Here is a 19460-nt window from a genome sequence, read left to right on the forward strand (position 1 = left end):
AATAAATTGCAGTTTAAAAATAATTGCAGGTTAAAAATAATTTCAAAAACTGCAATTACTTTTGCATCAACCATATATATATATATATATATATATATATATATATATATATGGCAACTAGGCAAACACTATTCCTTCACATGTTCAACAATTGTGATAAAAAACAAAAAGAATCTTTAAGAACTTAAAGCTCTAGTAAGACTATAAAACTTTTTATCCAGAAACAAAAACTCATAGACACAGACAACAGTTTAGTGGGTACCAGACGCTAAGAGGATAAGGGGGGATAAAAGAAGGTAAAGGGGGTCAAATATATGGTGATGGAAAGAGAACTGACTCTGGGTGGTGAACACATAATGTGATATATAGATGACGTATTACAGAATTGTACACTTGAACCTATGTAATTTTACTAACCACTGTCACCCCAATAAATTTTAATAAAAAAAATTTATCCACAGGGACTATGACATGTTGAAAATTTCATAAGCAATACTGGAAAAGCTTGAATTTATAAGAAGTCAGATGGAAAAATTAACCAGATCCAGTGTCTAATTGTATCTTGAACAATTCTCATTCTTTCATAAATGTTTGATTTTTACACATCATCATCATAACCCCCAAATGCATTAGTATTGTTGACCCAGTTCCTAGACAAAAAAAAACCAAAAAAAAACGGGGGCGGGGGGGTGTCAGATTAATTTGTAACAGCATCTGACTCAAAACAAACAATTTATGCTAAAGTATTGACCACACTAACTAAAATACTGTTGAAATTCGCCAGGTACTTTCATGAGTGTTGGCTTCCTTCAATTGTGGCAAAGGAATCCTAAAATGAATTTTTTTTTTTAATGTCTCAAACCAAAACAAGACATTTTCTTAGGTAATATCTGGAAAAATTACATCAACATATGAAAATCAGAAAATATAACCACTAACCCTAAACACTGTAAAACAACAACTGAGATTTTTTTTTTTGCTACATATTACAAAATTGTGTTAGTAATATGCCACCTCTACGTAATTGCTTCTGTCAAGGACTTGTGAGAAAATGAGAAAGGTACGGCTAGACATCAAATGTTAGTTATCAGTTTCCTTTGGACCTGTCTTTAAGTAACAAAGTTTATGAATTTTACAAACTTGACAAAATCAAGCATAAACTCATACTGCATTTGTCCAGGAAAATTTCCAAATATGCAAGTACAATGGTCACTCAAGCCCACTTTCAAATTGTAATTTTTAAGTTTTCATAGCAAACTAATAATATCGCAGACCACCATATTGTCAAGAACTATTAATTTTATGTTGAAGAGTTTAGTTATTACCCTAGCTTTAACTCATAGTATTGGGTTACTCCTTAATTACAAAAGCTATACAATTAATTCTAGAGCAAAGGAGAAAAATGTGGGAAAAACTTAAATTTGCAGTTGTAGTTCTTTTTGGCTCCCATACAGAGTTCTCATAGGCCTCTGGTTCCATCATCAATTTCCTTAATCATTTGCTGAAAGTTGGTGACTCCCAATTTAGAATGTCAGAGTCATAAAAGTTTTTTTACTTGTCAAATGGTAGAGGGGACATAGTGATTAAGAGTTCAGAATATGGAATCAGATTGTCTGGGGTCTTGGGCAAAGCTCAAAAACCTCTCTTTGCCCTAGTTTCCCTTCCAAATAGGGTTGTCATAGAAATAGGGTATTGTGGAAATTATAATGTGCTTCTAAAGAGGGTTTGGTATATGGTAAATATAGCTATTATTATAGTTATTTTCTGTAGTTCTCAGAATCCACCGCATCTTAAAATCACTATCTCCCTATGTTTGAAAAGCTATCAACTCAACATGTTTCAATCCTATATTCTAAGGACCAAAAATAGACTTTTAAAAATCTAAGTGATTCTGGACTGAAATGGAGTACAAGTACTTCTTCCTATTTCTCCCACTAGTGCAGCTGAAAACTCTGGATGTCATATCCAAAACACACCTAAAAATATTATACAAAGTGCAAAGGAAATGATCAGCTAGGGACCTCAGGTCTTGAGGGGGAACAGGATTGCAGGTTCCCAAAATTTTCTTCCTGCCTCACATATCCTAGACTGAGTCAGCATTATCTTCTATACACTCAGGGAACTAATATGCAAATGAGGAATGTATAGCTGAATATTGTGGCTATAGATTGAAGTCTTTGTAGACTTAATTACTTGCTCAGTTTGGAAACTCCTGCACACTCCAACCGGTTTTCTCTTTTTTGACTCCTCAGAAAAACTGTTTCTTTTCCATCAGGCAGTCATACCCAACTCAATTTAAACCCTTTTTCACTGTTCACCTGCAAACTAATGAATCTGTCTTGTTTGTTTTTTTCATTTCTGGTTTTGTTTTTGTTTTCCCGGAGAGGGTGAATGGTGTTCTAGCCATAACATCTTGCATCCCAATAAATACCATTTACAACTATTGTTTAGAACCCAGTCACTGCCACTATAAAATTCCCTAATTGTCAATCATTCCATTTAATTATTGCATTTAGGACTTAATTATTCAGTGCAGATTTCACTTCATATGAATATTAATCTCTTTCCAACACATACCCACTATCCACCTCTACTTTCATTCACTGTTCTAATTTCCCCTATTTGAGTTTTGGCCCTTTACAAATGAAAATGATCAATATCTGCCTTTACATTAAATCTATATAAGATTTACTAAGATTTACTCCCTCACTATCCCATTAAACACTTACCTAGTTCATGAAACCCATCTCGTACTTAAATTTGATCTTTGCCCTTCCTCCACCCACCATATATAGGTATGTTTGTACCTGTATGAGTGTATGTGTATGTATAGCTATTAAACTTTTAAAATACAAATACTTCATTTGTATGCTATGCTTTATCTTGTGTCCCCTAATTATTTCATGTGTTTAACTCCTGTCCACCAAATAAAATCACAGCCTTATACAGAAGAGGAACTAAATCATATTCTTATAATTTTTCTTCCACTATAAATATCATGGTGCTAAACACAAAGCAGATATCATTTACTCATTGAACACATAACAATTGAATCCCTACTAGTTAATGTCCTGATGGATGGGGATAAAGAGGAAAAAAGAAGGCAGTATCTACAATAAAGGGTTTACAGAGCACTGTAAGAGAGCCACGGAAATAGTTAATGGTATATATTAAAGAATCAAATCAGAGGTGCATTCAAGGCACTGCAGGAGGACAGAAAGGAAGTACCTACCTCTGCCAGGAAAAGTATCACAGAGAAAAAAAAAATTTCTTTAAATAGAAACATGGAGGATAAACACAAATTTCCCAAGTAAACAAGAGGTAGGAATGGCACTCAAGAAACAAGGAACAGCAAGTGCAAAGGAACAGAACCATGAATGAATGAGCAAGCAGATGAACTGAAGAAGCATAGAAAATGCACAGACTATGAATATAGGTATTTAAAGGGTACTGACAATTGACAAGGTTAGAAAGGAAGGCAAGAATTTGATGAAGATGATGGCCCTGTATGCCACAGAATGCAATCTTGGAGGCTTTGCAGGTCATTGAAAGGAGAGAGAGAGGATGAGATATCCCTTCTGCTGATGAAATGGTAGGCAGTTTCAAAAGGGGAAAAGTGGACAGGATGTTAGGAAGCTATTTTACAGTACAACGGAGAAATGATGAGCATCTGAGCTAAGGGATGCTGGGAATGGAATCATTCTAATTGAAAGCATAGATGTGGATGAACACAATTAAATTGAATGAGTAGAGAGAAGAGCCAAAGAAAGAACTCTGAGCAAAATCAACATTTAGCATGAATCTTTACTGAAAGCCAAATTCATTCTTAGTTCAGGAATTAATTAAATATTTTTTCTATCTTTGAAACCGCAGTTCCCAATGTATAAACAAGAAGAAACAGGTCAAGGATAATATTTTAAAGCCTAAACTGGAAACTATGTTTATCTAGCTACTGATCTTGGACTGTCTTTCAAACACTAAGTGTTCAGAGATAACAGAATTCCATCTCCCCTGCCCACCCCCAACCTGTCAAAGTGAAGGGGCTGCAAACATACCTGTTCATCAGGTTTTCTTTTGAAAATGGGTACAAATAAAATTCACTTGAAGGCAATAAATAAAGTCTACAATCACTCTTTCTGTTTGGCCTCTATGCCATTTGACTTCTTGCGTTCACTAGTACCTCCCCCCTTCACCCCCACCCCAGGAATTCAAATTACTGCTTTAACACCTTAACTAACTTTTTATGTGACCTGGTTAGACATACGGTGAATTGGCTCAATGTAAGTTAACACACAAAATCATTTTATGGTTTTTCCCTTAATATCAATCATTTAATGTCTATGAGGTGTACTATCAATCATTTAATTTCTATCATGCCAAATCTGACTTGATTCAGAATACCAACCAGATAAATATACTGCTGGTATTTGTAGCGTACGATGCTCTTGATGATTCATACAAGGTACACCCACTTCAGATACATGCACTCTCTTGACCACGCTGAAACCTATAAAATAAAAGAAATAATAAATAACTAAAAGAGAAAAATTCAATGTGAGGCTCACATTACATTTTAATAAGAACAAAAAAATGCATATAAAACCTCAAACTTTCATTCACTCCACTATTGGAGGCAACATAACTTTAGAAAGATAAAGTAATTTCCCCTTAAATCATATGCCAATATCTACCAGGGGTGCCAAAAAAAAATGTATACACATGACTTGTATTCATCTTTTGTTATTGCTATATATTGAGTATTACAATTTTAATACAGTTTTTTCCTTTCTTAAAATGCATATACATTTTTTCGGCACCCTCAGTATTTATTTTGTTCATCCTGCTAATATCCTTTCAGTATCCACTATGTCCATGCATTATGCCTATACTGAGAGAAATATGATATCTTGCATATTTCTTCACATGAAGTGACTGCCATTAACTGAATGAGAATAGCACCTACCCAAAGGCTACCATCTCATCATTTAGTTCTCAGCTCTAATACATCCTCCCTGAAAGTTACTCCCTAAATATTGTGGCTAATACAACATCTCACACACATGCCAGTCACTATCCTTTTCCCATTTAGTTGCGTAAAAAACAAGCAGCCTTGTCTTGAGTTATAATTACTCTTTGTTTTTATAGTATCCCCCTTACCCACGGGGGATATGTTCTAAGACCCTCCCCCCAGTGAATGCCTGAACACTCTCTCTATATAAGATGTGTGTGTATATGTGTACACACACACACACACACACACACACACACACACACACACATATTATGTTTTTTCCTATACAAACACACTTACGATAAATTTCAATTTATAAATTAGGCACAGTCAGAGATTAACAACAATTACTAACAATATCATACAACAATTATAACAATACACCAGAATAAAAGGTACATGAATGTGGTCTCTCTCTCCTTGATAACTGAAATGGCTCCTAGGTGACTACAGGGTGGGCAGCGTAGACAGTGTGGATACTCTGGAGAAAGGGATGACTCACATCACACTACTCAGAATGGCACACAATTTAAAACTTATGAATTATTTATTTCTGGAATTTTCCATTTAATATTTTTGGACTGTGGTTGCCTGCGAATAATGGGAACCAGGGAAAGTGGCACCTTGGAGAAGGGGGGACTGCATTTCGTGTATGACTTCTGCTGCTGGACTACAAGCCTCAGCAGAGCTGGAACCACCAGTCTTGGCCACTGCTTTATCAGCAGTGCCTAGAAGAGCACCTGCCATATGCTCAACAGACATTTAGTGGTCTAATAAACACTTCCAAATCCACAAACTACCAAAATATTAAAACTGTTCTAAATAAAATCCTAACAGGAAAGCATTCATTTGGTACCACTGCCAGTTCACAAGATCCAGAGAAATGCATAACCCCATATATTGACAAACTAATATGAATAGATTTATTCAATTCGGTTTCTGTCCACTGCCATGAATTCAGTGGCAGTCAAATGTTAAATGCCCTTGAAGTACATTTAAACTGTCTCCAAAATGAAGGAGAAGTGAGGAAAAGAATATAGGAGGAAATAAAACTAATCTTCTTACTGAAAGAAACATGAATACCACAGCCAGGAATTCATAATGCAAACATTTTTTAAAATGTCATTCAAGATTCAGGTTCCTATTTTTTCCTAAGAGTCACTGTGGTTATGAGAACACCAGAATAGCTAATACAGAAACTCTGGTATTCTACATAATTGAGCTTCTCTGAGGTCAGCAGCACATTTGGATCAAATAATGTGAGGGTTCTGTTTAGTGCTGCTATAAAATGTACAAGAAGAAAACTGAAACAAAAAAGGCACACAGAATCTTGCAGCATCGTACTTTCAAAACATGTGATGGAATAAAGTTCCATTTTCAAAACCTATTTTCTTAAAGAACCTAGTATTAATTGCATGTTGATGTCTACAGCACACAAAGTTGCATTTCTCCACTTTGAATACCAGACTCCCAGTTCCTTAAGTATAGCCCATTGTACGGAATTCCCAGGTCAGGGGTGCAGTAGACAAATTAATTAGTCTATTAAGTCTCAGTCGTATCCTGGCACTGATGTTTAGGTTAGCACCTTCAGCAACAAGTTTCTAATGCTTAACTATACTGCCATTTGTTCCTGAGAGAAATTAGGACTGAAGGGGAAAAAAGAAAACACTGCTGGGAAAAGTTCCCACTGACCTAAAGGCAGAAACATGCACGTGAGTCAGGGGTAGATTGGTGTATTCATAAAAAGGAGAAAAACTCCAGTTGATTAGTTCTTGCTATTTTAAGTGATTAGGAGAAAAATAAATGGCTTCATATCTCAGGGAAATTTAAATAGCATTTAACACTCTACAAAATCAACCTAAAAAATGATGATAATTTGCTATGACTTAGCACTAAAGAGAAACCAATGATTTCGTATGACGAATCTCTGAAGCGTTTCATGGGAAGATTAAACATTTTGACCAAATATTTGTGGATGTTACAAATGATTGAAATGAACCAAATCGCATATTTGAAAAAACAGACATGTGAGAATGTGTGCACATATACACACATGCACGCACATGCCCACATACAGACCCACACGGAGAGAGGGGAAAAGAAAGAGGAGAGAAGGGGAAAGAACTATTGGTTATCTTTCACCTTATAGACATTAGCTACTGCAGACTGTTTCTAAAAGAATCACATACCATACATAGTTCGAAATTCACTAACAGCAAAATTTGTTGATTATCATACAGCAGAACAGAATACGTATGCACAGTGTAGGAATTTTCTTTTTCTCTTTTTTCCTTTTCTTTTGTTCAGTGGGGTCATGGTACAGTGAAATGTTTTTACAGCATCAATGACCCAGAAGAGTGTGAGAGATTAGGCTCTAAAAGCTGTTTTATGCATAAGAATTGGGTGTTGAGATTATCTCAAGAACAGTAATGAGAAATGAATAACTCAGTGCACAATGGCACAATCTGTCATAACAAATATCTGTTACATATTAGGCAATCACACTATATTACAAACTTGATACACCCACACTAAAGAGTTGTTAAAGTCTAGGCCATTTAAACTCCATCCATCCCAAAGGCTGGATTATTGAAAAGGCAATCACAGTAACCGTGTCTTAAAATTTCTCCTAAATATCCTAATGTTTGTACTCTATAAAAGCTTAAGTTCATCTAGTTTTCTCCAAACACAGTGCCATTAAATGGAAGATTATTAAAATATAATTACATTTACTGGACTTTTTCTTCAGGAAGTAATCAGACATATTGAAATAGGAAAGACTTAGACAGGTAAAAAAAAAAAAGTAATGATTTAATATTATTTATAATAGCAGAAAACTGAAACAATGTAAATGTCTAACAATAAGGACATAGTTACATAAATTATGCTATAATAGAAATTGAGAAGTCATTAAAGGTCATGCTTTCAAGGAACATTTAATGGAATAGAAAATCCCTAGGTTATGGCAGGCACACAATGAAGAATTGTTAAATGAATGAAATAAAAAGCAGTTTACAAAAACCATATGCATAGTTTGATTCCAATTTTGATACACATATTCACATTATATAAAAATGTATTATATATACGTGTTTTGTATGTAATATGGAACCAAAGTGTGCATAGAGATTTTTTTTTTTTTTGGTAGTAGAACTGAACTCAATTCTAATTACGAATGCATATGGCTTTCACAATTAGAAATGAAGCTACTGTAGTAGCTACTACAGTAGTTTGAGGTTGTCATTACTGAAGATGATGCGCCTTATATAATCATCAGGGGAATAAAGGATGAGTCAGAACCTTTTGAGTGACGTTCTCAACCACTTGCTAAGACCCCCAACCCTAACCACGTCCAACAAATTTGATAACCTCCAATACCATCTTTGCTTCAGGTATGATTAATCTCTATTCTTAAACTGTTTCTTACTAATACGAGTATGTGTATTAATAAAATGTCTACTTATCTGGGAGTGTTTTGTACAAATGCAAAATAGTCCTTTATATGTAGTCCTGGAATTTCTCTTCTGAAGCCAAAACAGGATATGTGTGTGTGTGTGTGCGCGCGTGTATTTGACAAACTCACCTGATTATGATAAACTGCCTGAAACCTTCTTCTCATATGGCAATGGATGTTTTACAAGATCTACTGCAAATAATCCATCCTTTAAATTCACAATAATAGTTTCCCCAAAAAATATAATTTTGAAACTGAGTTTTTAAATAGCGTTTTGAATCAACATTGCCAAGCTTTTTATGTGTTTAAAACAACACAGTTACTCCCTGGGGTCCGTTTCTAAGATACAAATTATTTTATGGGCAAAGTCCATTCCAACCTATCTCTTATAGACAGTGTTTTTGTACCATCCTATAGGTCACCTATAAGCACCTCTATGTGTAGTTTTCTTTCCATCACTATGGAATTAAAACAAATAGTACTTCTTGGTGCTCTATTTGTGTGGTTACTATGGTAGTGATCTGGATTTTGCACCTAGGATAACCCTATTTGGGGCAGGGGAGAGAAGTATGGGACCAAACGAATGAAATAAGTTAGGGCAATGGTCAGCACCTTTAAACATTTACTTTTCCCTTGGAACAGCCTTTGGCCAAAATCTATAAAACTCTGACCTGACCGTTCCGCTTACTGGCATGAAAATACTTAGCATTACGATGTGAACACCATGACACTGGCAAGGTCAGCAACCCATTCCCTTGTTCTTAAGAAGCATTAAAATTCTCTTTCTCGCCATTCCCCAAATTTCCACCTCCCGCTGCCCCCAAATCTAGTCAGGCCCTGATCCACATGTTGTAATGACCAGACAATGGAAATACCAGGTGGTAAATGAAAGTCTCTGATAGAACACGAAGGAGACAGGACATTTTGCTTGCCTCGCACTTTTAAACGTATAGCTCTCCCCAATGTCTTTGAGGATGTCACTATGGGTGACTCATGGAAAGAGCAGTTAGTGAAAGAAATGTACATTTTCCACTTTCATAAGTTTCCTCAATTGTCAGCAAAAGTGATTTCCTTAAATACATGCATCAAGTGAACCAATGGTTTCCAAAGTATTTAAGAAAATTTTTTTTTTCCTTCCCCTCTTAAAGACTATCCAAAACAAACAAACAAAAACCCTCCAGCAGATAACAGGAGTTAATCTGATGAAGAGAGGAGGATGAAGGAAGGGCAGCAGCGCTGTACCAACAGCCTGCCTACCTAGTCCTCAGCTTCCCCCACACAGTTCCTTAAATACTCCTCAGAATTCTAGGGCTCTGAGAGACAGGATTTGAAAACCAATTAAAGAGATCCTGCCCTTGGAATCAAAGAGTTAATATTCACAGTGTTGACTATTCTAAGCAAGACACACAGTCATTTATAACTTTCAGCATCAGAAGGGGTGGCTGTTTTCAACAATAATTTGCTCCATTATTAAATGAAGAAAATTATGGCACGATGGCATTTTTAAATCTGAGAGTTTATAAAAGTAATAGGCCAAGTTCTTAAAAATGTATTATGTCCTCAAATTATTTTAGACAGAGGAAAAAAAACACTGTTATTGTAATTAGTGAATTAATTATAAAACACAGAGTCAGAGGCCAGAATCATGTGAAATCTTATTAGATAATAGAAATTGTCAGAGTAGTTTCAGAAAGGAAAAGAAAAATAAGCAATGATCCTCATGCCTCCTAGCTGGCCGAATAAATGTCCAGAAATTTAATAAATCCTGCTTCACTTTTGTTGAGTTCTCATAAAAAAATGACAAAACAAAAGACAGGTAAAGTTTTAAAGAGTCAATAAAAATGTTTTATAAAGTACTCTGAATACCATGAATGTTACAATAAGGTCTCATTTCAAAGAAATACAGTTGAATGCCATGAAACTTTCTGTGTGATTTTATTATTATATATCCTCAAGAGACAATCCCTTGAGGTATCAGCATTTAATCACTTCCTACTTGAAAACATGAGTTTTAATAGCTTATACCACACTCTGTTGTAATTGTTTGTTGACGACTTGAAAATTATTTGTACTTATAAATCACTAGGGAGTGAGCTACTTGACAGCAGAATGTAGGTTTTATTGATCTTAATTTGGTTACCCATTAATTCATTCAACATCCCTATTGTATACCTACTAGTCTTGTGCTAAACACAAGTAATAAGTATATATGGAAATGCATCATAGTCCCTGTCCATAAATACTAAAAATGTAATAAACAAATCACTGCAATACATTGCCTCAGAGTTCAACACAGTGTGCCACAGGAGCAAAAAGAAGGGAGAGAACAGATCTGAGCTACAGTGGAAACTTCAGCCAGGTTCTTTTGCTTTTATTTTATTAAATTTATTGGGGTGACATTGGTTAAAAAAAATTATATAGGTTTCAAGTGTACAATTCTAGAATATATCATCTGGATATTGCGTTGTGGGTTCACCACCCAAAATCAAGTCTCCTTCTGTCACCATATATTTGACCCCTTTTACCCATTTCTACCTCCTTCCCACTCTCCTTTCCCTCTGGTTAACCACCACACTGTTGTCTGTATCTATGAGTTTTTATTTATTTGTCTTGTTTGTTTGTTGCGTTCAGTTTTATATCCCCCATATGAGTGAAATCATATGGTTCTTGATTTTTTCCACCTGACTTATTTCATTTCACATGGAATGCGAAAGATCCATCCATATTGTTGCAGTGGCAGTATTTCATCTCTTAGGGCTGAGTAATATTCCCTTGTATATAAGTACATCTTTATTTAGTCATCCATCGAAGGTGACTTTCGTTGTTTCCATGCTTTGGCCACCATGAATAATGATGCAGTCAACACAGGGGTACATCTATCTTCACAAATAAATGTTTTCAAATATATTGGGTAGATACCCAAAAGAGCGATTGCTGGGTCATAGGGCAACTCTATTCTTAATTTTTTTGAGGAACCGCCATAATGTTTTCCCACAGTGGCATTACCAATTTACATTCCCACCAGCAGTGTGTGAGGGTTCCCTTTTCTCCACAGCCTATCCAACACTTGTTAATTCTTGTCTTATTATAGCTATTCTAGGTGATATCTCATTGTGGTTTTGATTTGCATTTCCCTAATACCCTGTGTCCCCGAAAATAAGACCTAGCTGGACAATCAGCTGTAATGCATCTTTTGGAGCAAAAATTAACATAAGACCCAGTATTGTATTGTATTGTATTGTATTGTATTGTATTGTATTATATTATATTATATTATATTATATTATATTATATTATATTATATTATATTATAATTGGTCTTATATTATAGTAAAACAAGACCAGGTCTTATATTAATTTTTGCTCCAAATGATGCATTAGATCTGATTGTCCAGCTAGGTCTTATTTTGGGGGAAACACGGTAGCTGGAGAAGTTGAGCATCTTTTCAGATATCTGTTGGCTGTTTGTATGTCTTCTTGGGAGAAGTGTCTGTTCAGGTCCTCTGCCCATTTTTTAATTGGATTGTTTATTTTGTTGTTGTTGAGTTGTATGAATTATTTTGGATACTAGCCAAAATGAATTCATTTATTTGGATGCTAGCCCCTTATCAGAGGTGTTTTTTGCAAATATCTTCTTCCATTCACTTGGCTGCCTCTTTGTTTTGTTGATGGTTTCTTTTGTTGTGCAGAAGCTTTTTAGTTTGATAGAGGCCCATTCATTTATTTTTATTTTTACTTCCCTTGCCTTTAAGGTCAAATTCATAGAATTATCTCTAAGACCAAGGTCATTAGTTTTGTACCTATGTTTTCTTGTAAGTATTTTATTGTTTCAGGTCTTATATTTAGGTCTTTGATCCACTTTGAGTTTATTTTTGTGTATGGTGACAAATAGCAGGCTTGTTTCATTTATTTCTACATGGCTTTCCAATTTTCCCAGCACCATTTATTGAAGAGGCTTTCTTTCATTTTTGGCTGCTTTGTCAAAAATTTCTTGCCCATATATATGTGAGTTCATTTCTGGGACCTCAATTCTTTTTTTTATTTTATTTTTTATTTTTTATTAGTTTCAGGTGTCAAAACAACATAATGATTAGGTATTTACACACCTCATCAAGTGACAACGCCAACAAGTTGACTACCCATCTGATATTATACATAGCTATTACAATACCATTGGCTATACACCCTATGCTGTACTTTACGTCCCGTAACTGCACGCACACACACAAACACACACACACAGTCGATTTCTGCCTTTATGTCAGTCAACATTTGTTTTATATATTTAGGTGTTTCTATGTTGGGTGCATAAATGTTTACTAGGGTTATGTTCTCTTGTTGGATTGATCCTTTTATTATTCTGTAATGCCCTTCTTTGTCTCTTACTATAGTCTTCATTTTAACATCTATTTTGTCCGATATAAGTACTGCTACTCCAGATTTTTTTCTTGTTTCCATTTGCATGAAATATCTTTTTCTATCCCTTTACTTTCAGTCTGTGTGTGTCTTTCAATCTGAGGTGGGTCTCCTGTAGACAGCATATGTTTGGGTCTTGTTTTTTCAATCTATTCAGCTACCCTTTGTCTTTTGATTGGAACATTTAATCCATTTATATTTAAAGTGATTACTGATAAATACATAGTCATCGCCATTTTATTATTCGTATTTTTTATCTTGCTTTGCTTGTTTTCTCCTTTCTTCTGCTTAAAGGAGTCCTTTTACCATTTTTTGTAATATTGGCTTTGTCGTAATGAATTCCTTTAGCTCTTTATCACTCCTTCAATTTTAAATGACAGCCTTGCTGGGTAGAGTAGTCTTGGTTGTAGGCCCTTGTTTTTCATCACTTTGAATACTTCCTGACACTCCTTTCTGGTCTGCAAAGTTTCTGTTGAAAAATCGGCTGATAGTCTTATGGGAGCTCCCTTGTAACTAGTTGTGTCTTTCCCTTGCTGCTTTTAGGATTCTCTTTGTCTTTAATCTTTGCCATTTTAATTACAATGTGTCTTGGTGTGGGCCTGTTTAGGTTTGTCTCGTCTGGGACTCTGTGCTTTTCAGGTTTGTATGTCTATTTCCTTTGCCAGGTTAGGAAAGGTTTCAGTCACTATTTCTTCAAATAGGTTCTCAATCCCTCTCTTCTCCTTCTGGTACTCCTATGATGCAAATGTTGTTATACTTGATGTTGTCCCATAGGTCCCTTAAACTATCTGTTTTGTTTTTGTTGTTTTTCTTTTTCTTTTTTCTTCTTGCTGGTCTGATTGGATGTTTTCTGCTACCCTGTCTTCTAAATCACCGATTCAGTCCTCTGCTTCATCTATCTGCTGCCGATTACTTCTAGTGTATTTTTCATTTCTGTTATTGTATTATTTCTGACTGGTTCTTTTTTATGGTTTCTATATCCTTTTTTATGCTTACTCTTTGCTGAAATTCTCACTAAGTTCCTTAAGCATTCTTATAACCAGTGCTTTAAACACTGTCTCTGGTAGCTGTTTGCCTCCATTCATTTAGTTCTATTTCTGCAGGTTTCTCCTGTTCTTTTATTTGGGATCTGTTTCTTTATTTCCTGAATTCTGGCTGCCTCTCTATGTTTGCTTCTAGTATTAGGTAGATCTCCTATATGTCTTAGTCTTTTCTAGGTGGCCTTCTGTAGTATTTGTCCTGTGTGGTCCAATGGCACAGTCTCCCTGATCTCATGTTCATGCATTCCAGGAATGCCGTGTGTGTGTGTGTGTGTGTGTGTGTGTGTGTGTGTGTGTGTGTATTCTCCTGTTAAAGTTGAGCCTAGATTGCTTTTGGCTTGTCAGTGCATGGGACTGACTCCCAGGTTGACTGACTGTGAGGACTGGCTATGCGCACAGTGTATGAGCTGCTGTGTGGGGGCTGGCCCCTCTGAGTGGAGCTCACCCATGTGGGCTCTTGTGCCTGTTGAGTCCACCCTTTGGGTGTGCCACTTGTGGGCTAACCAGGTAGTGCTACTGGGTGGTCTGAAGCCAGCCTCTGTATATGTTGTCTCTGGTGTCTGTTGGGAGGGGCTCTCATGCAGGCCTATTTTATTCAGCCTTGCTTGTGACCTGTTTGCTAAAACTATGTTTGCAAAGGTCATGAATTACTTCTTTTGTTGCAAAATCCATTGCCTCCATTGCCTGGGACTGCCCAGTTGGAGCTATGCAGCTCTATGTGGTTGGTTGCTGCCTATGTTGGACCTGAAGGCATGTGGGAGTGGCCTCGCTGAGAACCGAGGCCAGCTGCCAGCAGCATTTGGCCTGGGGCAGCTTAGCAAAAGGGCCCCCTGTGCCTATTGCCAGTTGACATATGTTGGCTCCCCGTAAGGCTCAGCCATGGAAAGAGCCTCCTTAGGTGTGTGCGCATGGTTGGTTGACCTGGTGTTCAGAGTGCCCCTGGCAATGCAGCCCTAGGTGGGTGGGCTCAGAATTGCTTTGTTTAGCAAGGTTCTTAAGTCCATTGGGAGGTAATCTCAGAACATGTGGTGAAATATAAGATCCAAAGATTTAAGCAGTATCATCTATTCAACAGTCTCATATACCACACTGAGGATTTTGCATTTTATTCTGAGGAACCATTCAAGAACGAGTTTTAACGAAGTCACTTTGACTATAAGACATATAATAGAATGGAGGGAGCAACACTGGCTCCAGGGAGACCAGTTAAGAAATATTTATGGTGAGAGAGGATGGAATCCTAAACTAAGGCTGTAGTAATAAAAATAAAGAAGGGTCGCCATACTTGAAAAGCATTAAGAAGCTAAAACAGGAAGGATTTTAAAACTTGAGCTGAGGAGATAGGAGTCATGATATTGTGGACAATTCCTAGGTTTGTGGTTTTGGCAACAGTGAGAATAATGATGCAGTTTAATAACATCGAGGACACAGGAAGAGAAGCGAGCCTGGTAGAGGAAGGGAAGATGACTTTAGTTCGGGACATGGAACATGACAAACTTGAAGTTGCTGTGTACATTCCAAGTGGAGATGTGCAGAAATCTTACAAAAGAGTCTGTTCTGTTGAGGAGAGACCTGTTCTGGGGACACAAGTTATGAGAGCCATCAGCATTTAGTACTGACAAATGAAGTCACGAAAGGGATGAAATGAGCCAGGAGAGGGCCAGGAAAGGAAGCCTCAAACTAAACCCCTGAGGGCACCAACAGGAGGCAGAGGAAGGGAAGAAACCTGCAAAAGAAACTGAGAAGCAGCAGCACAGGATTAGGAGAGTTCAGAGAAGAGTTCTGAGAAGGGAACACCTATACGTCAAATGATCCTGAGATACAGCAAAAGGACTAAAAGGAGGCAATGGATTTTGCAACAAAAGAAGTAATTCATGACCTTTGCAAACACAGTTTTAGCAAACAGTGTTAGCAGTGCGATATTAACAGAAGTGATACCAACATTATTGAGGCGCAAATATGATGTAAAAAAAATAGTTCTAGCATAGCTCCTGGCACATATTACCCTTTGCCATGATGGTTGGATATATCTGAATGAATGTTTCCATCTGGTGACTGGGGATGGAAAGTTCCAGAAAGGAAGTTTAGAAAAGCAGATGTACATTTTTCTATGTTTTTGTGTTTTTCAAGAATGAATAACAATAGGAAATTTTTATATATAAAAATAATGTCATTTATATACAAAGCAGCTCAAATTGTTATTATTAAATGCATAAAATAGTCAAAATATCAACTTTTTGTTTTTTGTGGATTTCTGACACTTTGGGGGGGAAAAACTTGAAATCAATTAATTCAGTGAAAGAGTTAAATTTCCGACTATTTCTAATTCATGTTTCTCCACTTTGTGTCACCCTGCCCAAGCTTTTAAAATATGCCATAATCCCCCAAAGTAATACCAAATGTATGCTTAATTATAACTTTAACTACAATTGGAACCTTAATAAGCAGCATGAGAAGTGCTTTGGGACACTCATCACATTAAAGTATTTAGGATTCTTTAAAACGTTATCTTATCCAAGTTTCAAGTTCCTCAGTCTAAGGAAGGTGGAATTGTTAGGAGGCATTGGCTTTGGTTGGTTTTCAGAGTATGTGTTATTCACAAATCATTTTTTAATGAATCTTAAGGGAATCAATAAAATGACTTTAGGCCTATCTAAAACATTTGAAAAACAGGTCACATGTATAACTTATAAATACAAATATAACATCAAATTAAATTATGCCATAGATTTCTGTGTGACTTAGTAAAGTCAGCCCAATTCATTGTTCAATTGATTATTAAATATTAATTGCACTACAGAAGGTATTTAGTATGAATTCACCTGTCTCCTTATATCACCCATTAAACATTTCAATGAAGTCTAGGAGCTTATAAGAATTGAAGAGCTGCATGTTATCATTTGTAAAGAACACCGGTATATGAAAGTACTTAAAAAGACAAAATATCTTCATGTAAAATATCTGGTATAAACAAAAGACCAAATAACAAAAGTAAGGACCCTGTTTTACAACTTCATCCTAAACATGTTTTAATATCAATGACAAAAAGGCAGACGTCCCAGCCAGCTGTTTATTTCCACAGCATCTGGCCAAATAATATTCTCCCCTTTACTTTCTGTAGGACTTCTAGAAAAAAAAGCAAGTCTTTCCCTTCATTTGTATGAAAACACAGCAAGAGGTGGACCCATCCCGTGTTGTCTCAGAAGAATCAATCAGAACTTAGGTTGAGATCTCAACTTTGAACTTTTTTTTAGTTTACGAACATTAAAATGTAATGGTCTGCCATCATGACAATAATTCACGCTTTTACATGTAACTCCAAATCTAAGAAATTTATGAAAGAATTTCACGTATCAATTAGAGTGACTTGCAGATACTATATAAAAAACAAAACAAAGTACATTTAATCATCAGATGAGACGTTTTCCTTCTAGGACGACGGGGGGGAAAAGTACATGTGAAGTCCATTTTTCCTAATTCCTATATTTTCTCTCCACAAACATCTCCTTCTTCAGACTCCCCAATTTCTGTTAAGAAAATAACCATAACCAACATTCCAGAGACACACAGCCTCAAAACTTTGACGTTTTCCTTAATGCCTGTTTCCCTCATCCTCTATACCTAAATAGTTGCCAAATACAATGGAGCCCACATACTCAATGTGCCAGGAATTTATCTCTTTCTTTCCATTGCTTCTTCCACGATGCAGTTAGGCCTTTTACTATTTGAACAACTTCCGAATGCATTCCAGTTCTCCCTAAGCACTTTCAACTGCTCTCCATAAAACCCAGCCCCAAGTTAGTGCTGTTCAGCCTTGGGTGGTTCCCTCTGCCTAGCAAAGTATGTGCAGACTCCTTGGCCTGGCATTAGAGAGCCAATTACATGGCAATTTCATCATGCACAATCTACTTAAGGCTAAAAATTCTGGAACTTCATTTCTCCACCATGTCCTAGCTTCTTACCTCCCCGTCTTTACTCATGTAATTTCTGCTAACTGAATGCCCTTTCCTCCCAGCTCCTCACCAACAAAGGCTACTTCATGCTTCAGTAATAATCTCAAAGTCCATTCCTTCATGATGATTTTATTTCTCCCCATCTACCTGTGACACTGCCCTCCTGTGAGCCCTCACAGAATGCCTGCGTCTTGTATAGTTCTTATATATGTCTCCAGCATTGTTTATATTTGCTTTCGCCTTATGCCATTAGTAATCCATTGGCTCCATGAGGGCAGAAATTTCTCATCTCAAGGCACCTAATGATCTGATCATAGTAACACTGTCAGTACTTGCTGAATTTAGTAGAAAATGTTAATGCATTAATGCAGGTTTGGAGGTAAATAAACTCATCAGTAACCCAAAAGAAGTGAATGAACTGGTCTGTCCATTACAGCTTTTGCTGCCCCCTTCTTGTAAACCAAGCCTGTGATTTGTGCTAGCTCTGTCCAGTTCATCTGAGTTGACCAGTTATTGTCAGTGAAACTTAAGAAGTATTATATACAAATAACTTTCAAGCAAATACCGTAAATATTAAGTCAATTTTGACACAGGGAATACTTTTTTAAAGTAACTCGTATTATTCTACCACAGGAAAAAAGTATCCTTTGAAAAATTTTCAAAATAAAATGACATGCTTTAAATTAAACATGTTTTTTCAAAAACCAATACATAATTTGAGGTCATCTGTTTTCTAAATTTTATCTACTAGATTTTTACCTTATGAACACCATTGAAAGGCACTATTTTAAATATTTTTTGAAATTGCAAAAAGCAAATGTAGTTTCTCTCTCTCTCTCTCTCTCTCTCTCTCTCTCACACACACACACACACACACACAAACTATAAATCAATATAACACTATAAGATTCAATGAAAATAATGACAGCTTTAAAAAATGCAACCCAGTGTATAGCCAAATAACTCATGAAACTCAGCATGCATTGCTGACTTTGGACATGATCACCAAATTTAACAAGGTGTTCTTGAGAGAAACAAAATAAGACAGGTCCCCGGAGCATCCATTCAAAATGGCAGATGCATCTGAACTCCAGGGCAAACTCCTCTGGGCTAATATTATGGTTGGCCTTAAATTAAAATTGTAAAGTTTAAACATTTTTAATTTAAGTAATACTTCAGAACACAGGAAAGCTCTTTGTTAAAGTCTGGCTAGCAAGCATAACAGAAAAATTAGAACAACATAAGCTCTAAATATGATCATAAGATTCTTCTTTATTAATAAGACCAAGAAGAGTTTGGTACAAAATGTGAAAAATCTGTAAAACATATGTTCAGAAAAAACAACAGCAGCAAATAAATAAATAAATAAATAAATAAATAAATAAATAAATAAAAATTACCCAACATTAAATGTCTTGCACTTGCAATCTGAAGGAGCACATATTTTTTTATATAAATAGTATTTCACAAAGTCATTCATCACGGAGTCACACATATCAAAACTGTCATTTTCAAAAAGAAAACAAAGAAAAAGAAATTTGTGCCTTGCAGGTAATCTTTGCTACATGAAATTGGATTGATGCAGA

General features: G+C 36.0%; 1 protein-coding gene across 6 annotated transcripts in view; it reads right to left on the bottom strand.

Moving 5' to 3' along the window:
• Positions 1 to 19460, bottom strand: part of BMPR1B (bone morphogenetic protein receptor type 1B) — a 368302-nt gene that overhangs the window by 200408 nt on the left and 148434 nt on the right. For 3 of the 6 annotated variants that reach the window (XM_019741148.2, XM_074323317.1, XM_074323315.1), the window contains exon 2: positions 4406 to 4507. In XM_019741148.2, coding sequence (XP_019596707.1) covers positions 4406 to 4457 — 52 coding nt within the window. In that variant the 5' untranslated portion in view covers positions 4458 to 4507. Of the gene's footprint in view, positions 1 to 4405; positions 4508 to 19460 lie in introns of those variants that run through there. The other 3 variants (XM_074323321.1, XM_019741154.2, XM_074323319.1) reach the window with 3 other exon arrangements.

The sequence above is a fragment of the Rhinolophus sinicus genome, linkage group LG02, assembly GCF_036562045.2.
Source record: "Rhinolophus sinicus isolate RSC01 linkage group LG02, ASM3656204v1, whole genome shotgun sequence".
Classification (NCBI taxonomy): domain Eukaryota; kingdom Metazoa; phylum Chordata; class Mammalia; order Chiroptera; family Rhinolophidae; genus Rhinolophus; species Rhinolophus sinicus.